The sequence below is a fragment of the Panulirus ornatus genome, chromosome 31 (genome assembly GCF_036320965.1).
Source record: "Panulirus ornatus isolate Po-2019 chromosome 31, ASM3632096v1, whole genome shotgun sequence".
NCBI lineage: Eukaryota > Metazoa > Arthropoda > Malacostraca > Decapoda > Palinuridae > Panulirus > Panulirus ornatus.
The window spans coordinates 2,250,188-2,266,387 of NC_092254.1; the positions used below are offsets into that span (position 1 = coordinate 2,250,188).

The window sequence follows — 16,200 nt, forward strand, 5'->3', positions numbered from 1 at the left end:
CCTTGTAGAAGACGTGACCTGGACTTGTTCCTTCCCCCTCCATACATTTTCTTTTTTTTTTTCTTTCTATCCCAGGAAGGCCTAAGGCTGATCATAGACAAATGGTGTTTTCGTGGGAGAATGTACGGGGGTGGTGCTGGCCCGGCTCGCTGGTTGGGGAGCGAGTTGGTTAAGGTAGGTTGTTGATAAGCGAGGGAAGAGGGTAGGTAGCTGGGAATAGATGAGAGAGGCAAGGTTGTAGGTAAGTAAGTTAGTGAGGCTTTAGATACAAGAGAGAAAGCGAGATGGTAAAAGACCTGATGTTCCATGACGGGGTTATCTGATGGAGGAAGGTGATATTGTCCTATATTCCTGTTTTGTATAGATGGAGGCAAGATAGTCAAGCAGAAGGCCCCCACCCCACCTCACCCATCACTGTAGATGGAGACAGGATAGCCAAGCAGAATGCTACTCCTCACCATCACTATACATGGAGACCGAGCAGTGAAGCAAAAGGCTACTCCTCCCCCAACCACCACTCCCTCCGGCTCAACATTGGGTATTTGTAAGGAAGGTTGAGTCTCATCTTAAGAGCTGAGGGCATCGATGGGGTCGACAGTTCGTTTCAGTCGAGGGGTGAGTGGGTTCGACAGTCGATCCCAGACCTGGGTTGGGGGTCGATGGTCGAGCCTAGGCTTAAAGAAGGCCTACCCCATTCACCGTGAGCCCGAGGCAAGACGTAACGCGAGCAGCTAGGGCTATTATAACGGGGTCAACGTCATCCTATAGTTCAAGATGTGAACTTCACTATTTGGTCTGTTATGTCGGGGTCACTCGTGTTCCGGGGTTCACTGAGGAACTGAACCCTCAACCCTGGAGTTGAACCCCAACCCTGGAGCTGTTATTCCAAGGCAACTTCGCGTGGGGTTCAGAAGGTAAACCTCAGAGCTTCGCTTATTGTGTCGTGTGGGTTCGATATCCCGCCAAGTTCAGACAATCAACCTCGACTGAACACCTCTCAGTTAAATGAACCTCGAGTTAGCTTCAACCTCACAAACCTGAACTTTCTTATTGTGAACTTGGGTTGACTGAGCCTCAGTAAAGCGTACCTCGCCACTTGGACAGTTTCAACATACAACTAAGTCTACAATTTGGTTTGGGTGACGACAAGTTAATGTTAGGTTATCACATCAATACACTTACATTCCCCTTCAAGATTTTTTTTGTACGCAGGTTCGTGAATTATTATTATTACAAAATAAACTTGAGGTAAAAATAGAAATAAGTAATTCCTAGCGATGGATCAATACGTAGATGTGCGTGCGTGCGTGCGTGCTTGAAACCTGATATGCTTGTTTTCTTAACGATGTAAAAACATGTAATGTAAATGATAGTTACGTCATGGCAACGTAAATCACCAAATGTTTAACTCTTGATTTTCAAGAATAGAAATATCTTAAGTGTCGTAAAAGGGGAAGAAAACGGGATAAGTGAATTGCTGTCCGGAAATGAAAACAAGAGTGGGTTGAGCGACCCAAATAGATTACTGTGGCGGCAGCAAAAACGGGGGACGAGCGGCGCCTCCACAAGGGGGCACTGACGTAAATTCACTCTCTCCTTCACCCTGCCTCACCCTGCCTCACCCTACCACCACACACTGCCTCACCCTACCACCACACACTGCCTCACACTGGTCTCTAGTTCTTGGCACACTAGGCCTGCCGTCCTTGGTCCCGTCATTAATTAGTTCGCATTTATCTCAACACTGTCAACCCCCTGAGTAATATTGTGAAAATATATATATATATATATATATATATATATATATATATATATATATATATATATATATATATATATATATATATATATATATATATATGTGTGTGTGTGTGTGTCTCTCGCGCTGATAATTTCAGGGGTAACACTACAATTGTCGACACAGCTTCCCGTTCTCTGTTGCCATAGTGTTGTCCCTCCGCCCCCATGTGTCAGGAAGAACATACATAGTCCCTCGCACGTTCTCCTTCGTCAGCAGTTACACAAAGGTGATCATTTCTTCATTAATGAACATCTGGCTTGGCTCTCCAATCGAGTTCCACTCCCTGGACCCAGTATCCGTCAAAACTCTATCATTCACAAAGTACTTAAAAAACCTTGGAACTCACATGTCTCGCTCTTCGTAACTATAGATATTCTCTCTCTCTCTCTCTCTCTCTCTCTCTCTCTCTCTCTCTCTCTCTCTCTCTCTCTCTCTCTCTCTCTCTCTCTCTCTCTCTCGTTTTCATTGAAGTCATTATCTTTAATGGCGCTAATTACTTCTCCTTTTTCATTCCCGTATTCATACGTCACGTATGCTAATTACATCATCAAATGAGTTCACTGTAGATGCTCATTTGACCTTGATGGTGTCATGGCTTCCTCACTTGTGCCACACTGACCCTGGGACTGACACAGCCACTCATTTTTTTCCCGTTGTCTCTGTCTTTATCTGTTGATTTGATCTTGTACACGTCATGGATTCGTTGGTTGATAACATAACACTGAGTGATGACGAGTTTCGTTGCTGGTTTGACCTTATATACATCGAAGATTATTTTTTGTTAATAGATTGTGATCGTAATGAAAGGCTTTCTCTTGGCTTGTGTATTAATGTCTTTCGTAAAGTGACGCAATTTTTGTTGAGCGGATTTACAAAATATGGCTTTTATTTCTTAATTTTGGCAGAGGATTTCCAGGCGACGTTTTGAATTGTAGAGTTTACCATTGGTGGATTTTCCCAAAGCCAATGAATTTCACAAGGTGTGATGGGTTGTGTTGTAAACAAACAACATTGTATTGTTAGGATTACGTGGATCGATGGGGATGTACGTGGGGGGTTATGTTATGGTGGAGAGACAGATGTACAGCTGCTCAGGAAATGAAAATGATTATACTGAGTCATGACCTCAATTATCATTCAGACCCGTATATTGTACTTACTGTGGTGCCCCTGAAGTTACTGTGTGCCCCTGAAGTAGAGTTTACTGTGGTGCCCCCTGAAGTAGAGTTTACTGTGGTGCCCCCTGAAGTAGAGTTTACTGTGGTGCCCCCTGAAGTAGAGTTTACTGTGGTGCCCCCTGAAGTAGAGTTTACTGTGGTGCTCCCTGAAGTAGAGTTTACTGTGATGCCCCCTGAAGGATAGTTTACTGAGGTGCCCCTTGAAGTAGAGTTTACTGAGGTGACCCTTGAAGTAGAGTTTATCGAATTATGTGTGTATGATTTTGCGAGTGATTATTGTTGTTATAAACCCGACAATAGAATTATCCCATCCTTCCATGTCCAATTTGGTCTCTCCGCTGACCTAGCTCCCTCCCTCCCTCCCTCTGTGTCAACCTTTCCTCACTCATTCTCTCCAAGTGTCCAAACCATTTTAGCACATACTCTTCTGCTCTCTCAGCCACACTCTTTTTATGACCACACATCTCTCTTAACATTTTTTATTACTTGTTCAAACCACCTCACACCCTATTGTCCTCAAACATTATATATATATATATATATATATATATATATATATATATATATATATATATATATATATATATATATATATATATATATTATGTGTGTGTGTGTGTGTGTTTGCTTAGAAGCAACGGATTGTCTGTACAAACTCATCCAAGCAGCAGAAGCAGCTGTTTGCCTTAACTCCAACATCATTTCTGTTGTTAAAACTTTTGCTCACACACCGATGCCCAGAAAAAAAGCTCTTGCCACACGTCCGTTGCTGGAGTTCTGTTGCCACACCTCCGTTGTCAGGCTTCTGTTCCCACACTTACGTTGCCACACTTCTGTTGCCACACCTCTGTTGTCACACTTTTGGCCATTAAGGGCCAGACCAAAGACCTAACGGTATCCAACGGTTGTACCGTTGTGGTCAAGGGTTGTACCGTTGTGGTCATGGGTTGTACCGTTGTGGTCATGGGTTGTAACGTTGTGGTCAAGGATTGTACCGTTGTGGTCAAGGATTGTACCGTTGTGGTCAAGGGTAGTACCGTTGTGTTCCAGGATTGTACCGTTGTGGTCAAGGGTTGTACTGTTGTGGTCAGTGGGTCGAACTCTGTTCAGTGGCCAAGACTTATTGCCCTCTTGCACTGTTGATAATATCACTGCTCGCGGCCAGCAGTGAAAGTGGCCGAAGGACCAGTTTCCTGGCGTATGAGGCCAGAATTCCGTTCATCCGGACAAGTCGTAAACATGAGATTAGCACTTTACTGCCTCGTGTGTAGGTTAATGTTTAGAGATAGGATTTTAACATTAACCAGGTTAGGTGTGCTGTGGCTTAGGTTAATGCCTAGTGACTGGAACTTTAACACAGGTTAGTTATGTCTAGGTTAATATTGACCCATTTAGACTAATAGAGGTCAAGCTAAAGTTAATAACAACATGATTTAACTCATAATACATATAAAGCTTAGTGGCCACCGTCAGCTGAGGTTATTAAACCAGATATTGTAACATGAGTTACAGAAATTACAAGAGGAAAGAATGGTTGGTATTTAGCATGTGTGCCTGTTCAACTGCCAGGGGGTCATTAAGGCTGTCAAGTTATAACTAACAAACAACCCTGAACACACCTCCAGGTGGGCAAGATAATGGTAAGCCTACACACACACACACACACACACACACACACACACACACACACATTAATTATGAACATTAAAGCAAGGATTTAGAAAGTAGTAACAAGTATTTTTTTAAGCCATATTTTTAAAAAGGGTTCTAAATGCTTAGTGTTTATCTGTACATTATTTCTCATTAAGTTAATATTCGTTAATTATTGTTTTTGAAGGAGTGGCCAATAGTCAATATTTGCTTTTCCTTTATCCCTTCAAGCGTATAGTCCCATCTTAGCCTAACAACATCTCCGTGGCCGAGCAAGAGTTAGCCTAAGGTGGCGTTTTCCCTTCTCTTCCTCCCAGACACAACCTGACAGTGGGTCAGGTATCACTCGTGCTGCCCCAACACGACACCATGATGACGGTACTGGCCGAGTCATGCCCGACACCACTACCACCATCCTCCTGCCCACCCTCCAGGTACCGAACCCTGGACGGTACCTGCAACAACCCCGACCAGCCTCGCTGGGGTGCAGCTAACACCCCATACCTTCGTCTCCTGCCCGCCTGGTACGCTGATGGTAAGTCTATTATTAATACTCTTTCTCTGCTTTTGTTGATGTTGTTGTTGTCCATTTTGTATGTTATTTTCCATCCATTTTGTCGCAATGATTATCTTTTAGAACCATCTGTCTCTTTCCTGCGATTTGTTTTAGTTGGGAAAAAGATGCATTTTTGTAAATGTTGATTTTTTTACGTTTTTTAGAGGGAAAGGTTACGTGGTGGTCGTTCTTTTAGGTAATGTGGTTTTTTTTTTTTTAGGTAGTTCTTTTATTTTCAGAAAAAGAAAATTTATGGGATGTTTTAGTATAATTACATTGAAGCCAACAGAGTTTCTTACTTTTCTCTAATAACATTTTCTTCTAGACCTAAAAACTAAGCTTTATCATTTTCGTACAACAAATTGTTGGGTCATGTCGAATTTAAGTTTGTTTAAAGGGCCACATCGCCAACCAAGTATGAGATAAAGATAACGGAACGATTACAGCGGGGAAAAAAGAAAGTGCACTGCTTGTTTCAGAAGTGACATTGTGAAAACATATTTGTTCGTACGGATCTTATGATTTCAAAAGCGATCTACACGGTCATGTGTGTACATATCTGGCTTTCACTTACAAAACAGTCATGTAAGTTGGAGGAAATATTATTTGTGAATGTTAGCACGACTATCGGTACGCCATCTCACGTGTTACCACACGATTATAAACCTAAAGAAAAACTGCGTTCGCCAGGCGTGTGTGTATGACGTCATGACTTGTGGATTTTTATATATCTTTAAGCGTTAAGACAGTGGGAGTCGATGCCATCCTTTTAGGGAATAAAGACACAACAATGCCGGACTGTCTTAAACTTCAATAATTTACGACTGAAAAAAAAAAATGGAAAATTTAAAATTGATTTTCGAGGGGAAAATGTGCTGTAAAATTGGCAATTTAAAATTGATTTTCGAGGGGAAAATATGCTGTAAAATTGGCAGATTTTTATCTTTTCAAATTTAAGATTCATTAGTTACTGCTCAATAAAAAGTGGCGTGTCCACAGATTTTGATCAGCTCACATTTTCAAGATAACAAGAACCGTCAGTCCGATGCCACAACAAACTCAAGTAACAGTTTCATCTTAAATGACTCGTGACGTCACGGCTTCCTTATGATGATGTCACGGCGCATGCGCAATGTGGCAAGCTGGCCCATGACTTGACATCCAGTGGCACTGTCATCACTTTCCTAAGATGAAGAGCATCTCGTCGTGTGGGACGATTTTGGTCATACCATAATAATCATGACAATTACAGCAATGAACAAATAGTGTAACCCAATTTTTTTTTCTTTTCCTCCGCAGCTGAACGTAAGATTTTTGTTTAGATGACAAAATATATATAAGGGAGCGTGTGTTTGTGTGTTCATGATTAGACACAAGCAAGCACTCACACCCACCCACCCACCCACCCACCCAGCCGCCCAGACTCACACCCAGTTTTCCTTCCTCCGTCACACACACACACACACACACACACACACATACATACCTCAACCAGTTGTCAGTAATGGCGACCATAGTCTACGGGACGAAAAGGGAGAAATCATTGAGTGCGATTCGTGTGTGGTTACTGCTGGTGGTTGTCACCGTAACAATCGTTCCGTGGACCGAACACAACACTGGTTTACGTAATGCTACATGTTTATGACGGTTCTGGCTGCCTCATCCATGGTGATGACACAACGTGAGCGCCATGATGACACCCCACTACCAACTTTCCCGCCCAAACCGTAACGACTTTTCACGTCCACGGATGACGTCAGTGTGTGTGTGTGTGTGTGTGTGTGTGTGTGTGTGTGTGTAGGCCCCGCCCCCCTTACTTCACTTGATTGGCAAGTCTGGCGACGATTGCAGTGACGTCATTCTTTTTTGCCCTCCTTCCCCCCGCCCCATTTGCTCGTACGACCGTCATATGAATGATAGGTCAGGTCTGACATTACACCATGACGTCACAGCCCCCGGTCTTCTTGTCTCTTCAGATTTGCGTGATTGGTGCGTCTTACGGCCTCCTGCATGACGTAATACGTTCCAAGCACCTCCTTCCTAACTATTACGGTGTATCGTAGTCTCAGAGCAAGTCTTGAACAACGTATATGTGTGTGTGTGTGTGTACTACACCTGTTTTGATATCCAGTACTTCATGTGTTGGCTGGATGTTTGTAATTAACGTATATGTATATAAGGTATATGAGAAGACGTTCGGTCTGGTACGATTCAGTTAACGTAAAGTCTTATAAAGTCTCTGCCTGACAGTGTCGTAAATTAATTAAGAATCACAATTTTTATTCTTGAAAAAGAGAAAAACGAGCTATGTCACAAGCTCGCCATCTCTGAGAACTTGAGTAAAAAGCTGACTATATTACGTAAGGATTGATAAGAAATCCCAGATGGTTTATTCTTCATGAGTACGACGCGAGGAAAATACGTAACCAAAAAAAAAAAATATTTCGTAAGTAAATAGAATGGGTTTGTTAATGGTGAAATTGACGGGAAAATTCTCAATATTTAGAACGTTCTCAGGGAAAGTTTGACCTTATTTTGCCGCCAATTTTGAAGACAAGACACCCATGAATTTTCTTGTATCAGTGTGTTGACCAGGACATGACCACTTGTGGGTGAGAATGTGTTATCACTATTACTGATAAATAGATTTGAGAATGAGAGAGACTGCGAGACTAAATCAACTCTAACTTGGATACATTGTACTTGTGTTCGCGGTCTCTATTTATTGACCAAGGCGGACGAGACGACCGTTCGCGTGCACATGCATCGTTCCTTTAGGGTTAGACACACCAGCTGTCGTTTGTACAAATAAAATTTCATTATGTTAAATATTTTTTTACCCGCCTTTCGCTCTTCGTGACCTAAATGCCTTTCGTATCGGTACGTAGAAAATAATGAAATATACTTTGTGTGAAATTGGTGGTTGAGAATCGCTTGTCAGGTGCAGGAAGCTTGAAGCTCAGTGATTAAGGTGAGTAATGTTTGGTTGACGTAATGCAGGCGGGACTGAGTGGCGGAAATGGTGGCACATGACCGTTTCTCTGCCAACATTTGAATTTTTGTAGTTAAATCTACCAGTGTTATCTCTCGCTGCTTTCTGAGAAAGTCCTGCTTGGCCGAGGGGTTCAAAAAAACTACCTATATTTCTAGTATCCCAGGGTCGACCCCCGGCGAGATCAGTGACCTCCCCAGGACGGGACACGTACAAATTACTTCAGAATTTTTCTAGAATATTGTTTTTCGTGGTTTTCTGAGGCCAGTTCCCGTTTCAGTATGTCTACGTCATCATCGCCAGGTTAAACCATCGTCTCTATGCAACCATTATTAATAGCTCATGGTGTTTTGCCTTTACCAGCATCATTATTTCCATCAGCTTCTGTTCTAATTACCCATCATTATCGGTGTTCTGAACTGTTCCCCTCAAGTCTCTGGTTGTTTCCCCGACCCATACCAACATCTGCTTCCTCTCTCCTGCCCACAGTGGTCATCCTAGACCTCTCCCTCCCACGCCCGTGTCCTTTGCCTCTCGAAGGACAATTACGAGTAGGAAATATTTGCTGGTGAGGGAGTGACCTTGGAGGTGGGTAGGATGGGTTTGAAGACGAGCCAGGGATTCCTAGGCCTGGGACGTCCCTCCTGGGTGGTAAGTGACGCGTCCCTGACGATCCTCGATAACGCCCCACAAGATCCCTAGGTGATGCCTTTGAGTATCCTAACGTGGCGACCTTGACGTCCCTGCAGGTGCCAGGCAGTGCTGTAGGGGATCCTTCTCCACTCTGTTATAGGATCAGTCAGTTGATTATATAACCTTTAATTAAGGCGTGCCAGATGGAGAATGATGATTATACGATAATTACCCGTTTCAAGCAAAGGTAACAGAGGCTGTGTAACGTAATACCGGATACCTCCATAACTTGTCGACTTTCCCCTCAGATTCCCAGGCGTAACGTTGCTGTGTAAGCTTCTATGTGCCGTTTCTCAGGTCACCTTCAGATAAAGTTATCTTCAATCAACATTAATACATTTAGTTGTCCAAGGGCGAGTTTTCACAAAGTTTGTACCATAATAGAGAATTTTGTGTTGCCTGGGGTTATTGGACAAGTGGAGCAGGTGCCGATTGCACTAAAAAAAAAATGTAAATTACCTTGCATGGCCAGTGGGGCAGGAGAAAGTAAATGGATAGTAATCTCCCAAGACTCCGCTGCCTTTCCTGTGAGTGGAACAGCCTTGCATGATGGCAGGTCGGCCAGTGGAACAGCCGCGTCATGGCTGCCCTTCTCCCGTCAATATTAGTAAACTTGGCTTCGCTAATTCATATCTTCCTCTGGAGTAAGTGTTATCAAACACAGATATGATATCAGGCTCTCTTACGATACAGGGATTTTTCAAAAACGATATTCACTTTTGATTCGGATATCATATTCGGAAAATTGAGGTGACCTCTGAATATGTCATCTGACATCACAAATATGTATAATTTGAACATGTTTTTATGAACTTTATATATCAATACCGACTGACAACACACGTACGTCTTCCATAACACATCCTACACATACGTATCGTTGTAATGTTAATACTTTAAAGGAAAATCGAAATAAAACCGACATATATGTATATATATATATATATATATATATATATATATATATATATATATATATATATATATATATATCTACTTTCGAAGAAAAACGCTAATAAGGACACGTCTTTCATGTGTCGCCGGGAAGCAGAAAATGGAAGTAGCAAATAATATGTTCAGTCAGTACGTAATCTGGAGGAGAATAGCTACCCACCTGGCATGGTTTTCCCCCCACACTGAGCAGGTAGTGAACACGTCAGGCAAACACCAGGTATTGTATGACACTCAATCACGCCCCAGTGAAACTTCCCCTGGACGTGTTCACCTCTTTAACACCCATCCATCTTCCCACTCACTCACTCACTGTTCTCACACCTTGAGGGGTTGGGCTCTCTCTCTCTCTCTCTCTCTCCTCTCTCTCTCTCTCTCTCTCTCTCTCTCTCTCTCTCTCTCTCTCTCTCTCTCTCTCTCTCTCTCTCATGCATGGCGGCCTTGGTGCTGATGGTCGTGTCATGCACTGTCCACCACAATAATGCTTGTGTGGATCGCTGGCGGCCAAGGTCATACAGGCACTACACCCAAGCCCTTGACAACATAGTAACATTTCTGAAGTTGACGACACGACCTCTTGTGTGTGTGTGTGTGATGACCTGGCATGTGACTTGACCCATAGTGGCCAGGTCATATATGCCAGGTCGCCACCTTCTCGTTCAAGGGTCATAACCTCGTAGTTATGGGGTCAAGACCTTTCCCTCTGTACTGAGGTCACACAGCTGCTCGTAATGGATTCATTAGACGATTTAGAATAGAAAATGTTTATTGGGTGATTAAAAAGCAAGTTTGGAATGCGCAGTTTAATAGCCAGAGTTACAGATTTTTTAAGCTAGCATTGCTGTGGTGAGGTAGACTTGATGTTTAACTTACAACTTTCGAGGCTACAATGGTATTAACAAGCTGGACAAATAGCTGACAAGCTATGTTAACCAAACTTAATAATAAACAAGATAAATAATCCTAACTTAAGCTTCGTCAATACAATCTTGCCAGTCTAACCAAGTTAATGTAACCTTCCTTAACTTATCGGAGTCACAGAACTTAACCTTGCTAACCTATGATAACTTCAACTTATTTAACGTGACTTAATACAGTATAAGCGTGGTGACCTGACCTATCATGTAGTCATGGTAACAGTAACCCACCAGCGTTACCCTCCTCTCTAACCTGACCTATCATGTAGTCATGGTAACAGTAACCCACCAGCGTTACCCTCCTCTCTAACCTGACCTATCATGTAGTCATGGTAACAGTAACCCACCAGCGTTACCCTCCTCTCTAACCTGACCTATCATGTAGTCATGGTAACAGTAACCCACCAGCGTTACCCTCCTCTCTAACCTGACCTATCATGTAGTCATGGTAACAGTAACCCACCAGCGTTACCCTCCTCTCTAACCTGACCTATCATGTAGTCATGGTAACAGTAACCCACCAGCGTTACCCTCCTCTCTAACCTGACCTATCATGTAGTCATGGTAACAGTAACCCACCAGCGTTACCCTCCTCTCTAACCTGACCTATCATGTAGTCATGGTAACAGTAACCCACCAGCGTTACCCTCCTCTCTAACCTGACCTATCATGTAGTCATGGTAACAGTAACCCACCAGCGTTACCCTCCTCTCTAACCCAACACTTGATCCTCCCCTGAAACTGCCGGTGATTTGAGCTCACGGTTTGTAAAACCTGTATGTAAACTTTGAAAGTATGTAAACATGAGAGCATCCTCGGACCCCTAGAGGCAAGGTCAACAGGCCCAGGCATGACCTTTGACCTCGGTTAACGTATCCCATTATCAACTTATCGAGTGCTTAGGATACGAGGTGAACACGTTTTAAAACCATCTACTGGATTGTGGTGATTAGAGGCGATTGCTAAGTGGTGATCTTAGCTGATCTCGAATATCGTATTGTAAACGATGATAACGTGGCTAGGTTAGGTTAACCCAGGAGGTGGCTGGGATATCCTCTGCTTGGTTTTTAATGGCTTGGCTGATCTATGACCTGACCCTTTAGGGCGATGTTTATAGGTCGCATCGTCGTACTCGGAGGTCATATCATTGTACTCAAGGGTCGTACCGTCGTGCTCAAGGGCCTTACCGTCTATGGCAACATGTCTGACATATTCCCCAACTGTGTTATACCTTTTGGTATATTCCCATATACTCCTTAGATTAGGTCGAGGTCTCCGACTACCCCTGCTGGCCTTGGTTACGAGTGGTTAGGGTGAGGCCATTAGGCTCTGTGCTGGCCTGTGGGCATAGGTACTTAGGTGGTTAGCATGTTCGATGGAAAATGTTAATTTTATGCAAATTAGCATGGTTTCCACGTTGACCAGTGGGTTAGGACTCGACCTTCACGTGAGGGACCTTGTTCTAATTGGTCCCCTGATTTATGGATTCCAATTTTCTGTAATGTACATAATACTCTGAGCACGACGACACGACGCTAGGAAACGAAGGAACGACCCTGCGTCAAGGGTCGTACCGTCGTGCTCAAGGGTCGTACTGTCGTGTTCAAGGGTAGCACCGTCGTGCTGAAGGGGCGTACCGTCGTGTTCAAGGGTCGTACCGTCGTGCTTAAGGGTCGTAGCGTCGTGCTTAAGGATCGCACCGTCGTGCTGAAAGTTAAAATCGGATGGTCTGTTATCATTTTGCTTCCCTAAAACCTCAGAGATCATGTAGTATTGTTTCATACACCTTTATATTGGCATATTAGATTGGGCTCAGCCACACGGGCGTCCAGAACAAACGGGTCCTGTACTGGTTTTGTTTATCGCTGTCTTCACCCCCTTCCCCCCTTCCGTCTTTGCCACGAGTAGACTCTCTCTCTCTCTCTCTCTCTCTCTCTCTCTCTCTCTCTCTCTCTCTGTTACAACAGACCGACCCCGTCTCTGTTTTTCGACCTATTCCAGATTGTAACAGGAACGCGACATCAGTTGATCCAATATATCAGAATTTCACACAATCATTTTCTAAAGACTTTACATTTTTCATGAGTCTATTTAAAACTTTTGAGCATGTCCTAATATTTCTTTGCATGTATCATAGTTTTCAGATCAGAGAAAAGGATTTAAGACATATTTTTAAATGTTTACCACGTACAGATGCAGTATAAACGTCCTCGCAATCTAATATAGATTTCAGGGGTTTTTTTTTCATTGCCATTTAAATCAAAGGTTTTTAAAACATGCCATCGTTCTTTCTCACAATTTACTTTGTGTAAACAAATCCATGACAAAAATAATGGACATAAAGGAAAAAGGAAAGATGTTTACATGCGGTGTGAGTGAAACATACAAAAGAAATATATATCAAAATTGGCAAGGAAAACGGGAATCATATGGAAAATCACTGAAAAATACAACAAAACAAAGAAAAAGATAAATCAACAAAAGCAAATAAAGTTATGAATTCTGTAGAGAGAGTCAGCATTGAAGGCAGCCTGGCCTTGCCCTATATTATGTAACCACAGTATATATATATATATATATATATATATATATATATATATATATATATATATATGTGTGTGTGTGTGTGTGTGTGTTACTCCCAGTATCTCTTGGTCTCTCGCTGTCTCCCGGTGTCCTCTTGTCTCTGTTGTTATCCATGCCATCTCGTCTCCCCATCCCAAACTACGCCACTTCCAACTACCCTTAACCTCGCTACAAGTGACCACACACTCCCTAACCACGCTACAAGTAACCACACCATCCCTAACCACGCTACAAGTAACCACACACTCCCTAACCACGCTACAAGTAACCACACCATCCCTAACCACGCTACAAGTAACCACACCATCCCTAACCACGCTACAAGTAACCACACCATCCCTAACCACGCTACAAGTAACCACACCATCCCTAACCACGCTACAAGTAACCACACCATCCCTAACCACGCTACAAGTAACCACACCATCCCTAACCACGCTACAAGTAACCACACCATCCCTAACCACGCTACAAGTAACCACACCATCCCTAACCACGCTACAAGTAACCACACCATCCCTAACCACGCTACAAGTAACCACACCATCCCTAACCACGCTACAAGTAACCACACCATCCCTAACCACGCTACAAGTAACCACACCATCCCTAACCACGCTACAAGTAACCACACCATCCCTAACCACGCTACAAGTAACCACACCATCCCTAGAACCACCATCCTACCGCTACAAGTAACCACACCATCCCTAACCACGCTACAAGTAACCACACCATCCCTAACCACGCTACAAGTAACCACACCATCCCTAACCACGCTACAAGTAACCACACCATCCCTAACCACGCTACAAGTAACCACACCATCCCTAACCACGCTACAAGTAACCACACCATCCCTAACCACGCTACAAGTAACCACACCATCCCTAACCACGCTACAAGTAACCACACCATCCCTAACCACGCTACAAGTAACCACACCACATCCCGTCCTCTTTGCAGGTGTGTCGTCACCACGCGCGTCGCTGGCCGGGCGTCCGCTGCCGCCTGCCTCGAGGGTGTCTCGTGCTGTACACGCCGGCACCATTCACGCCCACGCCCACGTGTCGCTCCTGGCGGCCGTCTGGACACAGTACCTGGCCCATGACCTCTCCAGGCCCCTCGTGGGCCAGGGGGTCAGGGGTGAGAGGGTGAGTACAGAGGGGAACGGTGGGTGTGTGGCTGATCTTCATCTCACCCACTTGGTGGGCTGTTGGCTTTCAGTCCACAAACACACTACATCTCACACGTCACACGACAATACGGTAACCCACACGACACCTTCGTGAGTTTGTGTGTTGCCTTCTATGAAGAACTACGCTGCGCGAAAGCCATGTATTTTTGGCAACATTGTCGTGAGGTACTTTCGTGTTTGGTGATAAACCACCCTCATCGTTATCGGTCAAACTACCCTGATGCACTAAGTAATGCTCAATGTCTTGGTTCACTGACGATAAGAAACGGTAAACTAGTTCTAAATGAGGTGATTAAGGTGACGTGTTTACACAAACATCTGGTAAATACTGAGGAACTTTTGTGACAACAACACCACCATGTGCTGAACGAATGTTAAATAGAATATGGGTCATTATAAAGAAAATTTACTGCAAGAATGGATAAACCAGAGACAGATGATAGCATGAGATGTGAATAGTAAAGAATGATTGAAAGAATATGAATAAGCGTTTGAGACTGGCATGCAAAATAGATTGTAGAACTAAAGGTCTTATTTTTTTTGAGATATATTTGATTTAGTAACATATGATTGTCATTTTTTTCTTTTCATGTATATCTTTGTTTTAATGTATGTCAGTAAGCGTTTTATGATGTAAACAAAGGCAAACCCTATCATCGTAACAAGCGTAGACACTTTGTTAGGTACCATTTCTGTCCAAGGAACTTAGATTAGAGTGAGTGTGTGTTTATGATCTCGGAACTGTCAACAGACACGAGATGATGAACAGGACTTCAGTAGGTTGTGATTTGATGATGTTAGCCATAATGACCGTTGTAGATAATCTTATGAACCCAGATTACTGAAGTACCCACTGCTGGGATCACAAGGCTTGCTTAACTTTGTCGCAAACAAACGCAACGCCGGCAAGATGAGCAGAGTGGGAGACGATGACTGACTTGTTTCCTCAACAGCTCCGGTGTTGTGGACCTGTGGAGACCCACCCTGAGTGCTTCCCTATCAGGGATCATGATCAGTGTTCAGAGTACGCCAGGACCGCTCCAGCCACCACCACCGACTGCGCCCTAGGTAACGTCTCTCTCTGGTTACGTCAAGCCTGAACTACAGCAATGACCTTTCCTTTCATCCGAAAAAATATGTGTAAAGCCAATACTGCTCTTTCGCTCACCCACCCCATCTTAATTTGAATACTAGCTTTTCATTATGTGTCAAAACCGAAATAGTAAATGTAATGAATAACAGTAGATCATTTAATGTAGATGAATAACTTCATTGGATCTTTGCAAATAGGAGTGCGTGAGCAGCTTAACGGAGCCACATCGTTCCTGGACGGGTCTGCCATCTATGGGTCGTCCAAACGGGAGTCCGACTCTCTCCGCCTGTTTGAAACGGGTCACTTGAAGACCCAGGCGGACTGGCTCCTGCCTCGTGCTACCTCACATACCTGCAAGGATGCCATGATGTACGTCCCTCTCAGTAATTTGTTAATGTCTACCCTGTCTCATTTCGTTCTCCTTCCAGCAGGAGTTTCCTTCTTCAGGTGTTGCCTCGCTTCGAGTCATATATTCACTATTCTATCCTCCAGGTGTTTCATCTCTCAAGTTTCCCGTTTCTGGTAAGCCCCATCTCAGATATTCCCTTTACATGTTCGTATCCCTAACCCCAAACCTCTGATGCA

The 16,200-nt window shown here is 43.6% G+C and overlaps 1 protein-coding gene across 2 annotated transcripts in view; it reads left to right on the forward strand.

Annotated features, from left to right (window-relative positions):
* Positions 1 to 16,200, forward strand: part of LOC139758675 (uncharacterized) — an 84,370-nt gene that overhangs the window by 50,369 nt on the left and 17,801 nt on the right. For both annotated transcript variants that reach the window (XM_071680262.1, XM_071680264.1), the window contains exons 4-7: positions 4,947 to 5,164; positions 14,291 to 14,478; positions 15,476 to 15,590; positions 15,813 to 15,984. In XM_071680262.1, coding sequence (XP_071536363.1) covers positions 4,947 to 5,164; positions 14,291 to 14,478; positions 15,476 to 15,590; positions 15,813 to 15,984 — 693 coding nt within the window. The remainder of the gene's footprint in view (positions 1 to 4,946; positions 5,165 to 14,290; positions 14,479 to 15,475; positions 15,591 to 15,812; positions 15,985 to 16,200) is intronic.